We start from the raw sequence: 25,108 nt of genomic DNA, 5'->3' as shown, positions 1-25,108 counted from the left end.
CTACTAGAGATCTGGTCTTGGGAAACTTTATTGTCTAGGAGGTTTGTGATTTACGTTGATAATAATGTATAGTTTGATGGATATAGAGCAAAATACTGTGAAATCTTGCTTCATTGAGTTTATAGTGTGAAAATAAACTAACTGTCACTGAAATGTAGTTATAATTGCAAATGAGTCTATGGATGCACAAAAGGTTTACTCTGTGCATAGTGGTGCTCTAGATGTTTTGAGCAAAAGTGTGTTGTTTTGGGGGGTATAAGCAACAAAAAGTGACGCGGTGGCTCAGTGGGTTAGGATGCTAAGTTTGTCGATCAGAAGGTCGGCAGTTTGGCGGGTTGAATCCCGAGTGACGCGTAGCAGAGTGAGCGCCTGTTACTCGTCCCAGCTTCTGCCAACCTAGCAGTTCGAAAGCACATAAAAATGCAAGTAGAAAAATAGGGACCACTACGGGGGGAAGGTAACAGCGTTCCATGCGTCTTTGGCATCTAGTCATGCTGGACACATGACCACGGAGACGTCCTCGGACAAGCGCTGGCTCTTCGGCTTTGAAACAGAGATGAGCACCGGCCCCTAGAGTTGGAAACGACTAGCACGCATATGCGGGGGAACCTTTACCTTTAAGCAACAAAAAACCAACACTGGCACTGGCAGATGAGGGGAGACAGAGAGAAGGGAAAACTATTGATAAGTGAAGGGATAGACATCCAATAGAATGTGAGAGAAGAAAAGGGACAACATACTCCTATACCACCACAGAACCACTCTATAACCCCTGGAGGTTATTTTAAGCCAAAATCTAAAATAACAAAATTTTGAGATTTTATTTTTGTTTAACCTCAGCTGATCTGAAAGGCAGAATGTCTGATGTTTCATGTTCCATAATGTGTTAAAAAAACCTAATGCCCCCCCCTGAAACAGTTTCTGCTTCATAAGCACCCCACATGATTCCCTTGCCTAAATATTCATGAACAATCAAGAATTCAAAACACAAATGACTCTTCATGTTAAAAAAAAACAAGAGGAATAAATAAGTAATGGCAGAATATTCTGAAGGCAAAAAAAAAGATGCAGTTCTTCCTTCCATATTAATGAAGACTACGTTAAACAAATTTTTTTTGGAATATTTTTACATAAAGTTTCAGTACTGGATATTAAACATATTCATTACCTTGCTACATGATTAATAACTGGAGCAAAGTTGGTTGGTCCATAAAGCTGCACAGATTTTAAACTCATATAGTACGCTTCCATTACGCCATCAATTCCACTGCAATAAGGATTTTGTGGGTTTCCATTCTGTAAAGTTAAAACCAGGAAAACGTTTTAACTGCTGAGAATGTTATTTATAATATAGTATTATGACTGACAAAGGCCACACTGAGCATTGCATGGGCTATATGGGACTCTAAAAAAGTAGACAAACTGTATTTTAAGATAGTTTCAGGAGTTTTAAAGGATGAAGTGGCTCCTTAAGTAACTGCAAAGCTTAAATCGCTCATTTTGCCCATTATCCATTCAAAATCTCCAAATCCAAGTAAGGAGGGAGGTGTACTCACAAAATTCTGGAAACTATAATAAGAATCTGCATGTGCTTCCTTGATCACATATCCTTCACTTCTAGCCTTTTTCTTTTTAAATTCACTTAATTATCACAACACCATCCCCATTGCTACGGATAATCTGCAAAATTTCTTCATTTCTACTCATCTTCCCATACGTTAGGTAGAATCACATGCAATGTCTTAAAATTTCGTGAAATCATTCAGACAAGATGATGGAAGATGAAAACAGAAGTGAAGCCAAGCACAAACGATAGGTTTGATCAAATTTGCCAAGAAAGAATGTATTTCTTTTGTTAATTTGGTACTTTTTCTGATACATGACAGGAAAAAATGTGTCCATCCTAAATTGAACCAAACTGAGGATGTATCTATATGACAGCCTTTTTGTTTTCAGTACTGAGATACCAGTAAGATACTTCTCAGAAACCCATAAATAAGAAAAAAGTGGTGGTGACGCACGAAGGTAAAAGACATCGTCTGGTTACTGTGGCCCAGGCACGTGATTTTTATAGCAATGTGTTAAAAGCAACCCCCCTATCATTTTTGGAAGCTGTAAAGGGATACGGCGAGGGAAAGCTTCAAGATGTTGCAGATAGACAGACAGAGGACAATGGTGTTGGAGGGGATCAAGTTACAGTCTCATCGGTTGTTGCAGGAGGCCAGAGGATGACGCGTGCCGCCCTAAGAAGAGCGAGACGAGAGCAAGAGCAAGACCAGCAGAAAGTTATGGAATCTCCAAAGCGTACTTACAGTGAAGCTGTGGGAGGGGCGCGGTCCAAAGAAGTTATGGGGGTCATGACAGACGTGCTCCAAAAGCTTTGGGGCGTCAAAATTGCTGATTAAATTTTTAAATTAGAATGTCAATGGATTAAATTTATCATAGAGGAGAAAGAAAGTTTTTTTAATATTTAACACAATTTAAGATTGATGTTATTTGCTTGCTAGAAAAGTATATTAGGGTTATGGACTAAAAGTATGTGTTGAACTAAGAATGGGTACGCAAGCTCCTAATTAACAACAAGTTGTCTTAGAGACTGCCTAAACCTTTTTTTACTCTTTTTATTTGAACTCAAGGATGATTTGGAACTGCGAGACATTTGGCGTGATACATGCAAGAACTATTTTTGATCATAGTTTAGTTTGGTTGGAGATTATTAAGGTTAACAGAGATAGGCGCTTTTGGCGCGTAACTGAGAATTTGTTTAGAAATTAGAGAAAGGTGGGAGAATGTAAATAGTAGGTGAAAGTTTTTTTCTTTTTTTTTGAAATTAATATGAATAAGGACTGGGATTAAGAAAATCTATTCTGAGTAAAGCTCTTTTTCTGTTTTCCTCTTTTTCTTTTTTACTTTATTTGTAATATTAATATTGTTTGTATTCATTTTATATGAGCTAGAGGGAGATAGAATTAATAGTTTATTGTTGATAACATAGGGGTGCTTATGTCTGTTTTTCGATTTTATACCCTGTATTTAGCTCTGGGAAGTCGGGGGGGGAGGAGGGAAAGGGGGAGAGGGATAGGGAGGGCTAGATAGGGGTGGGGGAGGGGGGATTAAAGTCAAAATGTATTGTAAAACTTTTTAAATAAAAAAGAAAAAAAGAAAGCCACTCTACTCTTCCTGATTGATTGCTTAGATGCTTGGAAGATATATAAGGCAGGTATATATTGCATGTTAAAAGAGACAAGAGGGCTAAATAAAATCTAAATACATATATCATGTAATAGTGGCAGCATATTCTGAATGCAAACTATGATGCAATTCATTCGTTTGTTGGCTTGGTTTAATATGCTGCCTTTCTTATTATTATAAGCAACTCAAGGTGGCAAACATATCTAACACTACTTCCTCCTTTTTCTCCCACACAACAACTTTATGAAGTGAGTTGAGCTGAGAGTGTGTGACTGGTCCATGGTCACCCAGCTGGTTTTCATGACTAAAGCTACATTAGAACTCAATCTCCCAGTTTCTAGCCTGGTAAACTTAGTCCACTAGCTAGGGGTAGGCAACCTTGATGACTCCTGGACTTCAACTCCCAGAATTCCTGAGCCAGCATGGCTCAGCTTGGAAACTCTCCCTTTCCCCTCAGCATAGCTGGCTCAGGAGTTCTGGGAGTTGAAGTCCACGAGTCATAAAAGAGCCAAGGTTGCCTACCCCTGCACTAGACGAAAGTGGCTCTTAATCCATACATTATACAATAAACCTTAGAGTAACAGGGAGGGGGCATTTCTGACTATACAGACTGCCAAGGAGATGAAACAAGGACGTATTTTAGTGTCACTGCTTTTTAACATGTTTATCAACTGTTTAAACCCTTCAGAGAGTTGTTATCCATGCACCTAAATTAGCTGATAGACATCTCCCAATTCCCACTGTATGCTGATGCTGTTCTTCTCTCCTTCTCTTTTATAGTCATGAAGTGGGCACTAAGAACCCTGCCATTCTACTGCAATAAGGAACAATTAGTTATCAACTAATTGTTTTAAAGTTTTTAGTTTTTTTCCAACAAAGGACAAAAACACAAGTGGACAATTGATTCCCATGAATTAGAGCATTTCAAATGTTTTAAATACTATGCACAGTATCTTTGGTCTCTAAGAAATTAACATTCCAAGTAAATTATGTCATTTCTACTGCCCAAAAGAATGAACAAGCACTGCCTAAATTATATAGGTAACAAACTTGCAATCAAACTGTTTACGGATAAAACAGTTGACCAACTATTATAGTTTTTTTTATTTTAATATTTCTAGTTTTGCTTGATTTTGTCTGGTTTTTGTTTTGCTTGGTTTTTATGCTTTTTAATGGTTTTATTAACTGTTTTTAGCTCTCTTGTATGCTGTCCAAAGTCGCTTCTTTGTGAAATGAGAGGCTATATAAAGTGATTTATTAAATAAATAACCTGAGATACAACTTGACCCATATATAAGCCTAAGGGCTTATGAAACCACTGAATTGAATAGTTTTAGGACTTAGTTTGATACCCCAAAATGCATCCCTAATGCAGTCTTGAGGCTTGAAGCTAATGTGCCAAATATTAAGTCCCAGACCTGGACCAGGTTTCTGATCCCATGTTGTGATTCAGTGTCAGCTTGTGCTCCCAGCAGCTGAGTCCGATGAATCTGAGGAGGAGGAGGAGGGGTTTGGAGAGCCTTTGGTGTTAGAGGGAGGCTCTGATGCACTGCGGGACTCTCAGCCTGGCCCCTCCAGTCATGTTCCTCATGAGGCTCAGCTGTGTGAGTACGAGGTGTCGGACTCAGTCACATCTCAATCTATTCAGAGATGCTAGAAGCAGAAGGCAATCCAGCAGAGCAGAGCAGAGCAAATCAATGAGACAACTCAGTGAGAGGAGGAGAAGGCAGTGAGAAGCCACGCCTTGGGACTGATAATAAAAGGGGAAGGTGTGTGGGGGTGGTTGGTTGCTGAAGGCAACTGTTTGGAGACATTCTAAGAGAATCCTGGTCTGTTCTTGTTACTTCTGTTTAACTCTTGTTTGTTGACTCGTTTGATATTTTGATTCATTTATTGAAGGAAATATTCTGCTGCTTTTTTGTTTGAAATGTAGATAAATTTGGGTTGGGTTTTTCCAGCCTATTGATTGTTAAAAGGAAAAAGGGGTTGTCCCTGACACACAAACAGGGCCGGTCGTAGGCTGGAACAGAACATCTCAGGGCTCAGAATTATATTTGACCCTACAGGCCTATTTCTTCTGCTATTGTCAGACAGCTATCCATCTCATTGGCATTGTACCCATATAGAAGAACTTTACAGTCTTAGCATCTCTCCTTAATACTTAGGCCAAGTAAACCTGGAGATGATCAAATCAGTACATTTAAAAAAATAAAAGAAGCAAAATAAGAATGCGCAATCTTTGAACATGTTCTTTTTTTAAAAAAACAACTACTGCTACATAAGTTGCTTTAATGGTGAGATGGGTGACTTATAAATTAAACATGCAAGCAAATAAATATATTTCTTACCAAGGCAAACTCATGAGATATTCTTCCATCCGGGGGCAGTTTTGCACCAAAACCTAGAGCTGGAAACATTTTGTCACTATCATAGTCTTGAATGATTTCACCGACTGCTTTTAATGCCATGCCATATGCATTCAGTTGGTATGGATTCATGTAGTGAAGTGAGGTTGGATGTGCAGGGTTACCTGTTTTAAAATATATGTAGAGGATGTTTAGTTGATGTGACTTAATATGTACGTTTATAGTTCTCTATACTTGGCACCTTGGTACTGGTTGTTAATTGGTTTCAGGAGGCACAAGTACCAAAAACATTAAATACCAAATTTTTTCCATAAGGAATAATGCAAATAAATTAAATGCGTTCCAAACCAAAAACAATGTACATTTTTAAGGCAACATGTAAAAAGATAGGGCTGTATATCATTACTTTACATAAGAAATAAGCCCAAAAATGAATACTTAGATTAAATAAAACTTCATTTTATCTGTTCTGTATTGATCAGAAAAAAAATACACAAAATGACCACAAGCTAAGATAAGACCGCAAGGGGATGTGCACAAGGTAAGAGCTACTGCAGGACTAATGTATGACCTTTTGTTTCAGCTGGAAAGTGTATTGAGTCATCCAGCAACCAACACTGACAAGTTTTAGCTTGCATGTTGAATATCAAACAAACGACGACTACCAGGACAAAATTGTCTTGTCAAAATATGTTTTGAGTACCAAATTCAACAAGTTTCAAAGCAGTTGAGTACCAAGGTATGACTGTAGGAGCAAGCATCTCTCTAATTGCTACTTTCTTAACAGATATTTCTACTATTAATAGATATTTCTGATTATTTCTGCCCTCAACTTCCACACAGAACTGAATTCCCCATTATTCCATCAAAGGCTGCCTTCTTTTCCATGTGAGTAACACAGACTTCGACAATAAATTTGTTAGTGATGAAAAAGCTACACAACGTTTTCAAAATGTGGACAGCAAAGTTAAGTATTTGTTCAAGTATGTTTTTACTGTATTCAATGTAAGTATATAATGGGCTAAATGGGCACACAGGTATACTGCTTTGGTCATTTTTAAAAATTATATTAAATCATGGCAATTTTAATTTTGCTAAATTTGAAAATTGTGCAGCAATAGTTCAAAAGAAATGTATAGTCACCAAAACAGAGAAATGGAGATTGAGAGCCAAACTTATCTCTAAATCAAAGGTTGCAGATAAACCTGTTTCAAGTTCTAAAAATAAGAGAACTTTTAAAAAATGTCTTTATGAACAGTATCTAAAATTTTATACAATTACGCCCATAACAGATGTCCATATTTCACTGTAAGCACTAGATTCTATGGATGACTTTGAACTTCCTAAGATTATGTGAAGAGCCATAGAATCATATGCCTGGAAGTGACCTTGGAAGTCTTCTAGCCCAACCACTTGATTTAATTTTCTGCTAGGCTTCATGAGCTCATTTTGAGAACAAAAATAAGCAACAAAAGCTTTCAAATTAATTAAAAATAAAAGAATTAAAATGGAGCACAGTTTATATTTCATAATATATGGCAAGTGTAATTAATAAAACTATTCCTTCCAGCCATAGTGATAGAAAGAAGAAAAGGAGGCATCATATGATTCCAAGATCTAGATTTATTCATGTCTTTTTTTATCAAATCAAACCATGGTTTTCTGGTTTTATAAAACAAGCCTAAATATTTGTTGGTATACACCATACAGTAAATTGCATACAAATATAACCATATTGTATAGATATATGCAAACCTAGATTTAGACTTGATTTTTACTGTATATAAAAATGAATATAAACATATAATGCCAAAAACAAATAGCAGTCTAATAGCCTCTCATGGGTAAGATAATTAAAAGCTTTCAGTAACCAAGGCTTCCCATCTTTTTCTAATAATATATCAGAAAGGAATCTAGGCAGTGAATGCTAGGTTACTGCAATACAGCACAGCATTTTTCACAGCAAACAAGACAAAAGAACTCTCTCTAGTGCGCTTAATAATGCATTCTCAGTTTGAATGTACTGGCTTTGATCCACATTTCTATAGACAGAAATGTCTTCAATAAAAGGACTTTATTTCCTCCCTCCTGAAGATATGGCTATTAAAATTGAGAAATCCTTAGCATAATGTGGGAATATGCAGAATGAAGCCATTAGCGCTTTTCTATTTAGAGAGTGAACTTTTGCTTCCAAACCACTGTAATTTACTTGCATTAAGCTTTTAGAATACATTAAGCCAAAATGAAAGCATATAACATCAAAATAGTTCCCACAATTGAAATGTTTAGAAAACTGTATGGTATGCCCCAACAATACAACTCTTACCATTTGAAGCTGTAAAATCAATAGCCACGGTGAAATTGATTTGAGTCCTATTAAAAAAAACATTAATAATGCAAATTATTTAAGAGTGAGGTTTAGTATACGAGGAATATAAGAAAAAACAATAAAACATACTTAATTACAAATGTTCCCATATATAAATTTCAAGCTGCATTGATCAAAAATTAAACTTATTATCTTTTAGAAAGATCTTTTATGAAAATGGCATTCAAAAGAGTATGCACTTATACTCTTTTGTCATATATTTGGAATATTCCTTTTTTTAAATATGCTGATCACAATTAAAAGTATAATCCCCTTACAAAGGATTAATCCATGTGATTTGAGACAAATATACTGAATAATAATAATAATAATAATAATAATAATAATAATAATAATAATAATAATAATATAATAAATAAATAATAAATTTGGAAGGGACCTTGGAGGTCATCTAGTCCAACCCCTTGCTCAGGCAGGAAACCTTATACCATTTCAGGCAAATGGCTGTCCAGTCTCTTCTTAAAAACCTCCAGTGTTGGAGCATTCACCACCTCTGGAGGCAGGTTGTTCCACTGGTTAATTGTTCTAACTGTCAGGAAGTTTCTCCTCAGTTCTAGGTTGCTTCTCTCCTTGATTAGTTTCCATCCGTTGCTTCTTGTCCTGCCTTCAGGTGCTTTGGAGAATAGCTTGACTCCCTCTTCTTTGTGGCAGCCCCTGAGATATTGGAACACTGCTATCATCTCCCCTCTTGCCCTTCTCTTCATTAAACTAGACATACCCAATTCCAGCAGCCGTTCCTTATATGTTTTAGCCTCCAGTCCCCTAATCATCTTTGTTGCTCTTCTCTGTACTCTTTCTAGAGTCTCAATATCTTTTTTACATTGTGCTGACGAAAACTGGAAGCAGTATTCCAAGTGTGGCCTTACCAAGGCTTTGTAAAGTGGTATTAATACTTCATGTGATCTTGATTCTATCCCTCTGTTACTGCAGCCTAGCACTGTATTGGATTTTTGGCAGCTGCAGCACACTGCTGGCTCATATTTAAGTGATTGTCCACTAGGATGCCAAGATCCCTCTCACAGTTACTACTGTTGAGCAAGATACCACCTATACTATACCTGTACATTTGGTTTTTCTTGTCTAAATGTAGAACCTTACTTTTTCACCATGGAATTTCATTTTAGATAGTGCCCAGTGTTCAAGTCTGTCCAGATCCTCCTGTATCTTAAGCCTGTCTTCTAGAGTGTTGGATATTCCTGCCAGCTTGGTGTCATCTGCAAATTTGGTGAGTTCCCCATCTATCCCCTCGTCCAAATTGTTTATGAAGATGTTGAAGAGCACTGGGCCCAGAACAGAGCCCTGGGGCACCCCACTAAAAACTTCCCTCCATGTAGATGCAGTTCCATTGAGGACCACACACTGAGTATAGCCCAGAGGTAGGCAACCTCGGCTCTTTTATGACTCATGGACTTCAACTTTGCTGACTCAGGAATTCTGGGAGTTGAAGTCCATGAGTCATAAAAGAGCCGAGGTTGCCTACTCCTGGTATAGCCAGTCAGCGAGCTTTGAATCCATCTGGTGGTGATGCTGTCTAACCCACACCACATTTTTCTATTTTATCAAGTGGTAGGTTGTGGCACTTTATCAAACGCCTTACTGAAGTTCAAGTAAATTATATCCACAGCATTCCTCTGGTCCACTAATTTTGTCACTTGGTCAAAGAATGCAATAAGATTTATCTGGCATGATCTGTTTTTGACAAACCCATGTTGGCCTTTAGTAATGACTTTGTTCGCCTCTAGGTGTTCGCTGATTCGTTGTTTGATTATCTTTTCCAGAATCTTCCCAGGTACTGAGGTCAGGCTGATAGGTCTGTAGTTTCTTGGATCCATTTTTTTCCTTTTTTGAAGATGGGAACTACATCAGCTCTTTTCCAATCCTCTGGTAGTTCCCCAGTGCTGCAGGATCTTTGAAAGATATAGTTCAGTGGTTCTGAGATCACATCTGCCAGTTCCTTCATAACCTTGGGGTGTAATCCATCCGGTCCTTGTGACATGAACTCGTCTATGGTGGACAAGTGCTCACTTACCACTTTTTTTGCCTATCTTAACTGGTGTTTCTAATCTGGTTTTTACAGTACTAAATGTCAACAAAGGAAAGATATCCCAGCAAGTAGCATGACCAAGCAACTATTACTTGGGTTTATTATCAACATATTGAAATAATGAACAGAAATATCATAGATTGGCATAGTTTTCTCTTCCTTTGTCACCCCATTCAAAACCAAAGATGGCAATTCTCCAAGGACCAAAGAACCCCAGATCCAGAGCCACTCGATCTTGTCAAGACTCAGTTTCAGCCTGTTGCTCCCCATCCAGCCCTTAACAGCCTCCAAGCACTGCAAGAGGGAGGTCATGGCATCTCTTAACTCACCATGGGCCAAGACATACTCCCTGAGTATCAACAGCATATTGCTGATATCTCCATCCACGGTGATTGTAAACAGAAGTGGAGAGAGTAATGAGCCCTATGGCACTCTGCAAAGCAGTAGATGAGGGATGGACCTCTCACTATCAATATTGACAGAGGGGCCACAGAGAAAGGAAGTGAACCAGGACAGCACAGAGCCTCCCACTCCCAAGTCTCTCCAAAAGAATACCATGGTCAATGGTATCAAAGGCCGCCGAGAAGTCAAGTAGAGTAAGGATGGATGTATTACCCCCATCCCGCTCCTGCCAGAGATCATCAAAAAGCGCAACCAACGCCGTTTCCATTCCATATCCAGGTCTGAATCCTGATTGGTGTCTAAATAATTCATTTCACCCGGGAACCTCTGGACGGGAATCTTCTCAACAACCTTCCCCAAAAAAGGAAGATTGGAGACATGTTAAAAATTATCCCGCAGGGTGGAACCCAGCAATGACTTCTTAAGGAGAGACCTCCTTAAAATGCTACCCCTCCTGCAGGGAAACATTAATCACACCAGACCCCGCCTCCTGGGAAACTTTCACAAGGGGTTTACTTTGTCAAATGCCTCCCTGAAGTACAAATATATTATTATGTTCATAGCGTTTTGCTGGTCCACTTCCCCCCTTTTTTTGAAGATGGGAACTACGTCAGCTCTTTTCTAGTCCTCTGGTAGTTCCCTAGTGCTCCAGGATCTTTGAAAAATATAGTTCAGTGGTTCTGAGACCACATCTGCCAGTTCCTGTAACTTTAATACAGCTATTAAAAATTAATTTATAAGTGAAACGTACATCATTTCACTAAAATGTAGAGGCTTATTACAGATAAATCCTCATCTGGATAGTACATATATTAAGACAAACCATATACTACATGTCTATTACCTTTAATTTAAATGTCAGAAAGCAAAAACAAGCCTTCAGATTTCAAAAAGCCTTGTTTAGGTTAAATGCTACACAATCATCCAAAAGAAACCAAAGCAAAACCACTTGGTGTAACAATCCTTGTAATCTGTAATTTCTGAAAGATTTAAAATGGAGTACTGTTAGGCATGTACAACCAGATCCACACGTGAAGAATTCAATTAGGACATAACAACACATGCTCAAAATGATAAGCTATGCTTTACTATTATTTACTTACTTTATTATTGCTTTACTATTACGGTACTTATTATACATTTTGAAACCTTGTCTTTTTTAGTTTTTTTGCTACATATTTTTATTTGTATTGATAGTTTAACATTTAAATTTATCAAGTGGTTGATAATTTATTGATTTAGTTGCATTTCTGAACCATGTTCTCCCATATTAATATAACTTAATAAACCCCACTCCCTTCTAGCACTGATGATGTTAGCTTGTTTGGGAATGAAATATCTGTAGGTAAACAACCAAGGTCAGAGAGAACCACACAGCATATGTTATTTATTTAATATTCTTAATAATATAATTACAAAATATGTATAATAACAATCAAAACTCCTAAGTTGTTATATTCTTTTATACTGTTTGAAATTAGTTCTCACATGATTTGAAGACTGGTACCTACATCAGGCTGGTACCACAAGGAATTGCTTTTAGCCCTCATATAAGCAGAAGTAGAAGAGGCACAATAAATTTGAACACTCCTTGTAATATAAATAGAACTTGCATTTGATACAGAAGTCACTGAAATTCTTTATAATGGATTTATCATTTTGCTACAATAAAAATATTATTCCTGATTCTTCATGTCCTAATAAACATATTCTAGTAGTATTATGTCTTTGACAGAGACCTGACGACTATACCTAAAACAATATCTCTGTAAGAAACTAGTGCAAAGAATTTATGCTCCTATTTTATTCTTAATGCAAAATCTAGTTTTTAATCAGCTCTCTGGAGTATTTACTTACCCTCCTTTAATATAGTCGAGAAATGAAACTTCTGTTTCCACTAGGAAGGAAAGTAAAGTTACCTGAGAGTAAATGATATATAAGAAGTAATGAACATTGATTTTCAAAACAGCCATACAGATAAAGAACATCTATTTTTAGAATACTGAAATATTGTTTTAAATTAGAAAAGTTTATATTTATTTAAAACTTTCCGTTATACAGTAAAGTGAAACATTTTGTGTGATCCTGGTATGTATCAGTAACAACTTTTTTCTCCACTTTACAAAATCCACAACTATTGAGAAGAGTCCTGTCATTTCCCTATTGACAGCTCTGTTTGGAGGATTTCACCTATCAATTCCTGCAATGCAAGCAAGGAATCAGACTGTATGCCTCTGACCCTTGCAATATTGGCAGACAACTTCAAACTTCCTGGGAAATAGTGATCCAAAAGAAACTGAGTATCTATGGTTTCACCAATGGTCAGATCAAACTAGATCAATACTATGGCAAAGGATCATAGATACAGAAATCAACAGAAATTGCTACTTTCTCTAATAATATAATTGCAAATTACTTAAGGTAAAGGTAAAGGTTCCCCTGCACATGCGTGCTAGTCATTTCTGACTCTAGGGGCCGGTGCTCATCTCCGTTTCAAAGCCGAAGAGCCATCGCTTGTCCGAGGACATCTCCGTGGTCATGTGGCCGGCATGACTAGACTCCAAAGGCGCACGGAACGCTGTTACCTTCCCACCGTAGTGGTCCCTATTTTTCTACTTGCATTTTTACGTGCTTTCGAACTGCTAGGTTGGCAGAAGCTGGGATGAGTAACAGGAGCTCACTCTGCTACACGTCATTCAGGATTCGACCCGCCAAACTGCCGACCTTCTAATCGACAAGCTCAGTATCCTAACCCACTGAGCCACTGCATCCCTTGCAAATTACTTAATGAGTGGCTAAACCAGCCTCATGTTTACATCAATTACTGTTCCCCAATTTAGGAGAGCCTTATTTTAACTCAATTTAATACTCTCTACACTGCTGTCCTGAAAGGGAGATATAGGAAAATCCCATATGAAACCCAGTATTGTCCCTATGATATGGATACCACAGAAACCACAGCCCATGTTCTTCTGTATTGCCAAGTTCTACAGGGACAATAACAGTTTACCCCTTTTATTTAAATTTTCAAAGTACTCCAATTTTTATTTTATTATCCATTAAACAATTAAAATAAGTTTATTTCTCTAAAAATAGCAACACTTTGCTACATGTTGCTAATAGTTCTTGTTAGAGCATACTTTTTTGTATTATTCAGTTTATTGAATGTACCTTTATTGATTAATGAGTGAAATAAAGTTTCTATCCGAAGGCGTGCATGCATTTTTGTTTTCAGAGAATACCAGGATTATCTCCTAAATTAATGTTTAAAAGTACTGCTGGGCCTAGCATTAATGATTGCCAACTGTGTAAATAGCAAAAGAAAACATGGCGAGACAAAACCTTCAAAGTATAAGGTTATTATTCCTAGTTTCACTTCATATATGTGAATAAGAATAGTAGTACAGTTATCTGTTTTTGTTTCCTCAGAATAACTAAGCAATTTATATTAAATTTCTGAAATGTTTTGGAGGAACTATTGGCTCCTGATAAATGAAAGAGCTTCAGATTTTCACATATGAATTTTATTATTGATAATTTAACTTCTAGGAAATCAAAGTTTCCTAAGTCAGAAAATTATTCAGGCTTTATGTTTATTTTTAAGCACTTTACCAGACTATGTTAACTCTTAAGTGAAAATTTCAAAACTATATCAGACCAAGTCTTACTATTTTTTAATATTTTGAGCAATCTAAAGTCAGTGATGATAAATTTTGGAGGCTCCTTACGCAAATTATTTCAGAATTTAACTGCAGTAATTGTAATGTGAATTTATATATTTATAGTTTTATTTTAATGTTGTAAGCTGCCCTGAGTCAGCTTACACAGGATGGGTAGCAAACAAATTTAATAAATAATAATACTGACAAATTCAACTTCAGCCAATTGCTCAGAACAACTTACATCCTGCAACAATATCTCTAACACCATAAAACATCCACATCTACCTATCCTAAGTCCTTGGGAAGGACTTGTTAGGCAGACAAAAATGGCACATCTGGCTGACTGCAACGAACCATAACTTACTTCAGGATACATACAAAGGAGGGAAACATGGTAATAAAAACCAGGCACTTAACTGTTCCTGAATTAACATACTTTTTCTTCTTTGCTTTTTTCTTTGGATTTATTACCTAGGAAGATAAGCAAATAAAGTATACTCAATATTAATGCAAGTTTTTCCTTGTTTCATACACCTTTAGAATGCAACTGAATCCCTTTAACATCCACTATACACACTTCCCCAAAGAACTAGCTTTTCAAAAGCAGAGATGAATTTGCATGGGCTCCTTGGCTGCTACTATATCTTTTTCTTTGGAGTTAATTAGAGGAAGGACTAGAAAGTAAGAAGTAACAGGGAGAGGAGAGAGGGGATGAGAAAGTCAGTGGAAGAAAACTGGCCAATAATGCACCAAACAGAGCGGAGATGTATCATGTGTTATCCTAGGAGTACACATAACTTCCTGCACCACTGCATTCTATATCAGCTGAAGCTTTCAGATATTATTTAAAGCCTACTCCATGTAAAGCACATTACGGCAGTCCAATCTGGAGATGACTAGGGCATAGTCATGACTGTGAACAGAGCAAGAATTGGGTGCAACTGGCATACAACCTAAAGCATCTCTCTATCCAGTCAGATCAATTTCTTATTGGTTTCCAACATGCTGTTCCTAGCCAAGAAGCATCTTCAGTTCAGAAGCTTCTTGGATGAGAAGCAAAATATTTTCAAAGAAAAAGAGAAAGTCCCACTGCCTTTTGGAAAAAGCACCTTTGGGACAACAGCCAAAGACTGTTTTTACTTTTTCTCAATTTCTCAAATAAACCTTAAGTGAAGATTTGAGGTGATAAGTATTAATTTCTTAAAATAAGGAAATACGCATGCGCGCGCGCACACACACACACACACACACACACACACACACACAGAGAGAGAGAGAGAGAGAGAGAGAGAGAGAGAGAGATCAATTTAACTCTTTACCTCATAAACATTAAACTGTGACTGGCCTCTAGATAATTCCCTATAGCTTGTTGTGAATTCTCCAATAAAATCATGACTAGAAACAGAAAGAAATATTTACATTAGTAGAATCAAGCATTACAGTGACATATTGTATGTTAATACATTTGCCTAGGTTATTTTAAGTAAATTGTTCACAATTTTGGAGAGTACAGATTTCAGTATTTCAAATCTCTATACGCTTAATAATAAAAGCACAGGTCTTTCCCATGTTCATATTCTCAATGGTTTGCACTTGGCCATAGCTGATCTTCTGTAATATCACACTGTTATCAAGAAACTTTAAAGATTCTGTTCAAAAAGTACAGTGCTAATGTTTGAAGTAGCAAATTTTAGAGGGCTGCTGGCCAAGAGACAATTAAGGCAGTGACCCATAAAATGCTTAGGTTGTGGAATAACCACTAATTGGACAGGGAGGCAGAGCAGTTAATGGAGCTGAGAAATGTATGTATACTTAAATGAAAGAGTCAAAAGTTTGGTTATTAAGTCATTATTTTTTTAAAGAAGGATCAAAAGCATCAAAGAGAGAAAAGTTTGATTCTTGATAAAAAAATACCATCACATCAGGCATTTTTTCAAAAATTAACTAATTGCTAAAGCAGGGGTCCCCAACCCCCGCGTCCATGGCCTGTTAGGAACTGGGCCACACAGATGGAGGTAAGCAGTGGGCGAGCGAGAACCTAAACTACCAACCAGCCCTGTCTGTGGAAAAATTATCTTCCATGAAACTGGTCCCCTGGCGCCAAAAAGGTTGGGGTTCCCTGTGCTAAAAGAAATAAAAATCCAAAGCATGTCTCTCAAAAGTGAAGGGGCAAATGCATTTTATCAAGGGTTTTTTTCACACACCAGTATGCTCAGTGTAGAAGTACAGTGTATGCACATATGTGTTTGTATTTGTGTATGTGTGTATAAATGACAGCAAAAGTAAGGAAACGGCAAGCAGTAAGAGCTGCTAAAATTCATGTCTTTTCTATTAATATGCATATTCCCATCAAAGGTTTCAGTCAAATTAATTGATAAATCCACCTTCATAACACCTAGCATTAAAAATATAGGTAATGCTATATCTTCTATCTATACATTTAGTGAAGTGTATATAATAATTACCTTCCATCTCTATCCCAGTCATACACTTCTATCTTAATTGTTCTGTAAAAAAAATAAAGAAAACATTCTAGAGTAAAAAAATACAATTATTTGAACTGTGCTATCACTGCCAGCCATTTTGCTCAAATTTAGAGGGCAATATAATTCATTTATAAACTTCTCAAGATACCTTTTAAGAGGCAAGTATTAAGATGATATATAATTGAATCTAAAATCATTATAAAAAACTTTTAAAGTCAAACTACTGTAGTTACTCAAAGATCTAGCCAATTTTTCTTTGTTTGACTGAGAAAAATATATATATCTTACTTCCAAACATAGGTATCCAAACTTAAGATACCACAGGGGAGGAGATACAGTAAAACCTCAGTTTTGTAGATCCCTCTTCAGCAGATTTCAGATGCAACAGTCAGAATTTCAGGTGAGATTTAATTTCAAAATAATAAAATCCACTATTCTCAAAACAGTCTAGGCAACTGCTTTAATATATGTCATTTACATCTATTGATATCATTTATATAATTATGTGCTTCACTTAATTTACATAAAATTATATACATAATACAAATGTTAAAAAAATAAATGAAGTAAACTTATGCAAATGACATAAATTACATCAGTTGACTGGACTGACATAAATACAAGTTTAACAAACACTTGGCTTTAACACAACTATTTTCCCCAAACTGGTCTATGTAACCTAAATTTTATTGTAATGAAGGAATGAGATATTGTAAATATTTCATATTTTGTATTTTAAAAAACTGAAATACTAAACTTTTTAATTAAACAAATAAATTAATACATGGATAGGGAACAACCAAATCTTCAGTCATTGGCAAAAACATTCAATATCTGTTCTCATTTATTTGGTAATGTTTAGCAGTCATTCTAATATTTTTATGACTTAGGGAGAAATAAGCATGGGTAGGATGTAAAAGGATCTACAGGTATATAATGCAAAGAAATGGTGGATGAACAAAACTACGTAAGTGTAATGAAACAAAATATTTTTAATCAAATTATTTAAGTGAAAAATAATAGAGATTTTTCCCTACCTGAAAAACACATTTCTCTGAGGGTAGGTCCAGTTATCCCAACTTCTCATTCCATAGATGACTGACAGGCAGATGTAGCAGATACTGCTGCTAGAGTACATAAAACTATCCATATGACATTTTATATTATACTAAAAGAACACTCAGTTGGAAATATGTGGATTGTTGGATCTACTCTCAGAGAAATATTTTAGGGGCAGGATTAAATTCTTCACGATAGTAATCATTCACAAGAATGAATATTATACAACATTAACCATCTTGCTTAATAGGAAGCCACAGTTTATAAATTACAGTCATCTTGTAAGACTAATAAAGATCTCAGACTCAGGTTTGCAGATCTCTTCATAAGAGGTAACAGCCTATACTACTATTTCTACTTTGATAAGATGAAGGAATGTTTCTCTGAAGGAATGTGTCATTGAATTTGTGTCATGAATAAAGAAATCAATGTTGTTAAAAATGGCTTTTACCTCTTTCTCATTTCCAAGTCAGATGAAGCCTATCAGCTTGTCCAGATTGGGTTCTTAAACATCAATATATCATTTGGAGTCACTATCGCTGCCTTCCTCAGAATTTACTGAGGAAGGCAGCAGAGGCATATAATAAATTAATGAAGCTGCTTCTGAGGAATTACGTCTAGCTACATTTAGTCACTAATGTCAAATGTTGTCTACATATATGGTTAACCACAGGGCTTTTTTTCTCATAGAACGCTCAGAACGGAGTTCCGGCACCTTTTTTTGATGGAACCTTGTAGGGTAGGCAAGGCGGGTTGTATGACATGTGTGAGTTCCGGCACCTTTTTCTTTTACAAAAAAAGCACTGGTTAACCATAAGTTTAAAGTTCAATGTAACACAAAATGAAGGTGCAGAATGCTATATATTTCAAACCTCAGAATATATGAGCATTTTGGGTTAGTATACTCTTTCTAGTCCATGTCAATTTATTTTTATTTTATTTATTTATTTTAATTCCATTTATATCCCGCCCTTCTCCAAAGACTCAGGGCGGCTTACAAGCTTAGCAGCTTGTTTGAACTGTACCCATAATTTTAACTGAACTGCCTGCTTTCAAAACAAAATATTTTAGTTCTTATTTCATGGTACTTCTTAATTTTATAATAGACAATATATTGTCTATTAATAATTATTGCTATCAGTTCTCCAAAATCAAAGACTTTATATTAAAGACATGGCCATACCTTTTTCAAGTCTGTTTCAGTTGAAAATTGGTTGAGACTCACAACTAATTTCCATGCAAAACCAAACTGTTTAAACAATCATATTATACTTAAACAAGTATAATAATTTGTACTTGTACTTGTCTAGATAAATACTGAAAGAAGAATTACCTTATAAACTACACCCAAACAATTCATAGGATAATAATAATAATAGTAGTAAAGTTGGAAGGGACCTTGGAGGTCATCTAGTCCAACCCTCTGCTCAGGCAGGAAACCCTACACAAGACATGTCAAACTCGCGACGGCATGTGATGTCGCGCGATGTATCGGAACTTTTTCCCATTGCCAGCAATGGGATGGGCGTGGTTTCTCCGTGATGCTCCGGCCCACGGGCCATCAGTTTAACACCCCTGCCCTAGACCATTTCAGACAAATGGCTGTCCAGTCTCTTCTTAAAAACTTCCAGTGTTGGAGCATTCACAGCTTCTAGAGGCAGGTTGTTCCACTGGTTAATTGTTCCAACTGTCATACTTTTAAATTAGTGATTTTTTTTTGAGCACTAGATTAATATTTTGCATTCCATAATGGATGGCACTTATAAAAGCAAAGAAAACTGGCTAGTGAAAATGCTGTGCCTTTTTAAGAAAGCAGAAATCTGGCATATTACCGTATATACTTGAGTATAAGCCGACTCGAGTATAAGCCGAGACCCCCAATTTCACCCCCCAAAACTGGAAAAAGTTATTGACTCGAGTATAAGCCGATCCGCCGTTCTGCAAGCCTCTGCCGCCAGCAGAGGCTCGATCCGCCATTTTGCAAGCCTGAATACACAGGAATACCCTGTGTGGCCGCGGCTCGTCGGCAGGTCTCCGTTCCTCCTGCCGACCTTTGGGGAGGTTTGGGCGCCTCCCCAAACCTCCCCAAACCTCGGCAGGTCTCCGTTCCTCCGCGCAGACCTGCCGACCTTTGGGGAGGTTTGGGTGCCTCCCCAAACCTCGGCAGGTCTCCGTTCCTCCTGCCGACCTTTGGGGAGGTTTGGGCGCCTCCCCAAACCTCCCCAAACCTCGGCAGGTCTCCGTTCCTCCGCGCAGACCTGCCGACCTTTGGGGAGGTTTGGGCACCTCCCCAAACCTCCCCAAACCTCGGCAGGTCTCCGTTCCTCCTGCCGACCTTTGGGGAGGTTTGGGCGCCTCCCCAAACCTCCCCAAACCTCGGCAGGTCTCCGTTCCTCCTGCCGACCTTTGGGGAGGTTTGGGCGCCTCCCCAAACCTCCCCAAACCTCGGCAGGTCTCCGTTCCTCCTGCCGACCTTTGGGGAGGTTTGGGCGCCTCCCCAAACCTCGGCAGGTCTCCGTTCCTCCTGCCGACCTTTGGGGAGGTTTGGGCGCCTCCCCAAACCTCCCCAAACCTCGGCAGGTCTCCGTTCCTCCTGCCGACCTTTGGGGAGGTTTGGGCGCCTCCCCAAACCTCCCCAAACCTCGGCAGGTCTCCGTTCCTCCGCGCAGACCTGCCGACCTTTGGGGAGGTTTGGGCGCCTCCCCAAACCTCCCCAAACCTCGGCAGGTCTCCGTTCCTCCTGCCGACCTTTGGGGAGGTTTGGGCGCCTCCCCAAACCTCCCCAAACCTCGGCAGGTCTCCGTTCCTCCTGCCGACCTTTGGGGAGGTTTGGGCGCCTCCCCAAACCTCCCCAAACCTCGGCAGGTCTCCGTTCCTCCTGCCGACCTTTGGGGAGGTTTGGGCGCCTCCCCAAACATCGGCAGGTCTCCGTTCCTCCTGCCGACCTTTGGGGAGGTTTGGGCGCCTCCCCAAACCTCCCCAAACCTCGGCAGGTCTCCGTTCCTCCTGCCGACCTTTGGGGAGGTTTGGGCGCCTCCCCAAACCTCGGCAGGTCTCCGTTCCTCTGCGCAGACCTGCCGACCTTTGGGGAGGTTTGGGCGCCTCCCCAAACCTCCCCAAACCTCGGCAGGTCTCCGTTCCTGTTTGGGGAGGTTTGGGCGCCTCCCCAAACCTCCCCAAACCTCGGCAGGTCTCCGTTCCTCCGCGCAGACCTGCCGAGGTTTGGGGAGGTTTGGGGAGGCGCCCAAACCTCCCCAAAGGTCGGCAGGAAGAACGGAGACCTGCCGAGGTTTGGGGAGGTTTGGGGAGGCGCCCAAACCTCCCCAAAGGTTGGCAGGTCTGCGCGGAGGAACGGAGACCTGCCGAGGTTTGGGGAGGTTTGGGGAGGCGCCCAAACCTCCCCAAACAGGAACGGAGACCTGCCGAGGTTTGGGGAGGTTTGGGGAGGCGCCCAAACCTCCCCAAACGTCGGCAGGTCTGCGCGGAGGAACGGAGACCTGCCGAGGTTTGGGGAGGTTTGGGGAGGCGCCCAAACCTCCCCAAACAGGAACGGAGACCTGCCGAGGTTTGGGGACGTTTGGGGAGGCGCCCAAACCTCCCCAAAGGTCGGCAGGTCTGCACGGAGGAACGGAGACCTGCCGAGGTTTGGGGAGGTTTGGGGAGGCGCCCAAACCTCCCCAAACAGGAACGGAGACCTGCCGAGGTTTGGGGACGTTTGGGGAGGCGCCCAAACCTCCCCAAAGGTCGGCAGGTCTGCGCGGAGGAACGGAGACCTGCCGAGGTTTGGGGACGTTTGGGGAGGCGCCCAAACCTCCCCAAACAGGAACGGAGACCTGCCGAGGTTTGGGGAGGTTTGGGGAGGCGCCCAAACCTCCCCAAAGGTCGGCAGGTCTGCGCGGAGGAACGGAGACCTGCCGAGGTTTGGGGAGGTTTGGGGAGGCGCCCAAAGCTCCCCAAACAGGAACGGAGACCTGCCGAGGTTTGGGGACGTTTGGGGAGGCGCCCAAACCTCCCCAAAGGTCGGCAGGTCTGCGCGGAGGAACGGAGACCTGCCGAGGTTTGGGGACGTTTGGGGAGGCGCCCAAACCTCCCCAAACGTCGGCAGGTCTGCGCGGAGGAACGGAGACCTGCCGAGGTTTGGGGAGGTTTGGGGAGGCGCCCAAACCTCCCCAAACAGGAACGGAGACCTGCCGAGGTTTGGGGACGTTTGGGGAGGCGCCCAAACCTCCCCAAAGGTCGGCAGGTCTGCGCGGAGGAACGGAGACCTGCCGAGGTTTGGGGACGTTTGGGGAGGCGCCCAAACCTCCCCAAACAGGAACGGAGACCTGCCGAGGTTTGGGGAGGTTTGGGGAGGCGCCCAAACCTCCCCAAACGTCGGCAGGTCTGCGCGGAGGAACGGAGACCTGCCGAGGTTTGGGGAGGTTTGGGGAGGCGCCCAAACCTCCCCAAACAGGAACGGAGACCTGCCGAGGTTTGGGGACGTTTGGGGAGGCGCCCAAACCTCCCCAAAGGTCGGCAGGTCTGCGCGGAGGAACGGAGACCTGCCGAGGTTTGGGGAGGCGCCCAAACCTCCCCAAACAGGAACGGAGACCTGCCGAGGTTTGGGGAGGTTTGGGGAGGCGCCCAAACCTCCCCAAACGTCGGCAGGTCTGCGCGGAGGAACGGAGACCTGCCGAGGTTTGGGGAGGTTTGGGGAGGCGCCCAAACCTCCCCAAACAGGAACGGAGACCTGCCGAGGTTTGGGGAGGTTTGGGGAGGCGCCCAAACCTCCCCAAAGGTCGGCAGGAAGAACGGAGACCTGCCGAGGTTTGGGGAGGTTTGGGGAGGCGCCCAAACCTCCCCAAACAGGAACGGAGACCTGGGGAGGTTTGGGGAGGCGCCCAAACCTTCCCAAACGTCGGCAGGTCTGCGCGGAGGAACGGAGACCTGCCGAGGTTTGGGGAGGCGCCCAAACCTCCCCAAAGGTCGGCAGGAGGAACGGAGACCTGCCGAGGTTTGGGGAGGTTTGGGGAGGCGCCCAAACCTCCCCAAAGGTCGGCAGGAGGAACGGAGACCTGCCGAGGTTTGGGGAGGTTTGGGGAGGCGCCCAAACCTCCCCAAAGGTCGGCAGGAGGAACGGAGACCTGCCGAGGTTTGGGGAGGTTTGGGGAGGCGCCCAAACCTCCCCAAACGTCGGCAGGTCTGCGCGGAGGAACGGAGACCTGCCGAGGTTTGGGGAGGCGCCCAAACCTCCCCAAACGTCTGCAAGTCTCCGTTCCTCCGCGCCCTGCCTGCCTGCTTCTTTCCGCTGCGGAAAGAAGCAGGCAGGCAAGGCGCGGAGTTTGGGGAGGTGCGCGCGCACCTCCCCAAACCTCCCCAAACTTCGGCAGGTCTCGGACGGCGGTGGCTTGGGAGAGGTGCGGGCGATCCCGGAAGCACCAAAGCCTCGGCCGCGCACAAGTCCTCGGTAAGTTTTTTTTGTTGACTGGAGTATAAGCCGAAGTGGAATTTTTCAGCCCAAAAAGTGGGCTGAAAAATTCGGCTTATACTCAAGTATATACGGTAACTGAAGTTGCCACGTGTCCAGAGACAAATATGTGAGACTGAACAAGTCTCCTAAATATTTGTGTGGTTTTAAAAAAAAAATAAGTTTAATCTATATAATTCAGCATTTCTGCACTGAAAATATACTATAATTAATTTATCTCTTTGATTTGGGAAAAAAAATCTTTATTCTGACAATGAAATGAAGAAAAGGAAAGCCAGCAGATTTTCTATGCAGACATGTAACTCATTTTGTCAACTGCAAATGCTATTTTTTCTTCACTTTGTTTAGTTCAGAATACCTTGACAGACTGCTCTGAAACTTTCCTCCTCCATTCTGTGGCTTATAATGTAGCCTGAGGTTTCACACTGAAGGTGGCAAAGGGGGAAGAGAAGATAGATCAGTTGAAGTAGCGATTGTATCAGTAATGCTGGCAATCACCTAAATTGAGTTTATTTATCAGAAGCACTGAATGTGGTACTCAAGATTCCTATCTCTTGATATGATAGATGTTAGGAAATGAATGAGATTACCATGTATTCTGCTGAAGTTTCTTAGTCTTATTTTTATCCAATCTATTTTAAGCAAGAAGACATTTCCATAAAATTTAATAAAAGTTTGGCTTGAGGAAAGCATAATCATCAGTGTTTACTTTTTAATATTACAGAGCAGTAATTAATATCTTAGTGTACTAGCAGCAGTAACTTCTTGTTTCCTGATATTTTGATTTTTATCTGCTTGTCAATCATCTGTGGAAAGAGTAGCACTTATTGTTATACTAAAAATGATATATATTTCATTTAGGCTGTAGTCTTATGAATTATTATTATTATTATTATGGATTATTAGTTTTACATCTAAGTTAACATGTACTTCAGATTGCATTGTCAGGTATTTATGTTTAACAAGTAATAACATATTAATATTTATTATGAATTCTTAATTTATAAAAGGATTTTGAAAGGTTTTTACAAGGATTCAACTAAAGTGAATGAACTTGTAAGCATTCTGAAACATTTAAACAAAAACAGCTTCACTTACCTGTCATAATCTCCATTACAAAGTGCTCTGATCGATAACTTGAATGCCTGCCATACTGGATTTAAAGTGTGCTTTATAACTTCTGTCTTATGGCAGATTGTGAAACTAAAACAAACAAAATATTTATTTTACTTTGTATTTATTCAGTGTCTGCCATCAGAGAACAAACTCTGAAAAATGCGACGTCCCATAGTTTGAACGAACATTTGTAAATTAAAAAAAAAACATGATCAGTGCAGAAGCACCCGGGGAAGGAGTTGCGGAGGCGGCCGGCCGGCCGGGTAGCGAGTTCCCTCCAAAGAGTTCCCTGCAGGCTCTGCCCCCACCCAACGCCACTATCTGAGGGTGGATTTCTGGCCTCTCTCTGCGCGTCTCCGATAAGGAGCAAAGCCCCTCGCGTCTTCTCAGGCAGCTAAAGCCCGCGTGGGAAAGAACAATCTTTATGGAAGCAAAATAAGCCCAATTTTGGGACTTTAAGGGCAACTGCAATGGAAGCGTGACTGTGTCTGATTACCTCCCTATCTTGGACATCAGAAAGCGGTTTTCCTAAACCGAGAGTGCCTGGTAGCAAGAGGAAACAATGGGGAAAAGAGACAAGGTGGGGTGGGGTGGGGGAGTTGGACTCGTTGAAAGCACAATTGCTCGGAGGATGGAGGAGAAAAGAAGAGAAGAAACGACCCAAAAATTTTAGGGAAGAACTGGGAAAACAAAAAGGTGACAAAAGAAGAAGCCCAGAATTGTGAACTGCTGAGAATGAACCGAGGTTGGTGGAGGAATAAAAAGAACTTCTTCAAATACGATCCAAGTTAAAAGAAAAAGAAAAAGAAGGAAGGAAGGAAAGAAGAAAGGTAGGGACAGTGGGAGGGAAGGAAGGAAGGAAGGGACAAAGGGAGGGAAGGAAGAAAGGAAGGAAAGAAGGTAGGGATATTTGCCCTTCAGAATT

General features: G+C 40.6%; 1 protein-coding gene across 5 annotated transcripts in view; it reads right to left on the bottom strand.

Annotated features, from left to right (window-relative positions):
- LOC310641825 (copine-8) overlaps positions 1-25,108 on the bottom strand; it is an 80,865-nt gene that overhangs the window by 7,529 nt on the left and 48,228 nt on the right. For 2 of the 5 annotated variants that reach the window (XM_083365099.1, XM_083365101.1), the window contains 8 exons: positions 24,166-24,270; positions 16,521-16,562; positions 15,375-15,450; positions 14,434-14,526; positions 12,251-12,312; positions 7,885-7,931; positions 5,541-5,722; positions 1,169-1,296 (listed from right to left, as the gene is read on the bottom strand). In XM_083365099.1, the coding sequence (XP_083221225.1) occupies positions 1,169-1,296; positions 5,541-5,722; positions 7,885-7,931; positions 12,251-12,312; positions 14,434-14,526; positions 15,375-15,450; positions 16,521-16,562; positions 24,166-24,270 (735 nt within the window). Of the gene's footprint in view, positions 1-1,168; positions 1,297-5,540; positions 5,723-7,884; positions 7,932-12,250; positions 12,313-14,433; positions 14,527-15,374; positions 15,451-16,520; positions 16,563-23,425; positions 23,474-24,165; positions 24,271-25,108 lie in introns of those variants that run through there. The other 3 variants (XM_083365100.1, XM_083365102.1, XM_083365103.1) reach the window with 2 other exon arrangements.

Source organism: Vipera ursinii (assembly GCF_947247035.1).
Source record: "Vipera ursinii genome assembly, chromosome: 6".
NCBI lineage: Eukaryota > Metazoa > Chordata > Lepidosauria > Squamata > Viperidae > Vipera > Vipera ursinii.
This window is presented reverse-complemented; position numbering and strand designations above follow the sequence as displayed.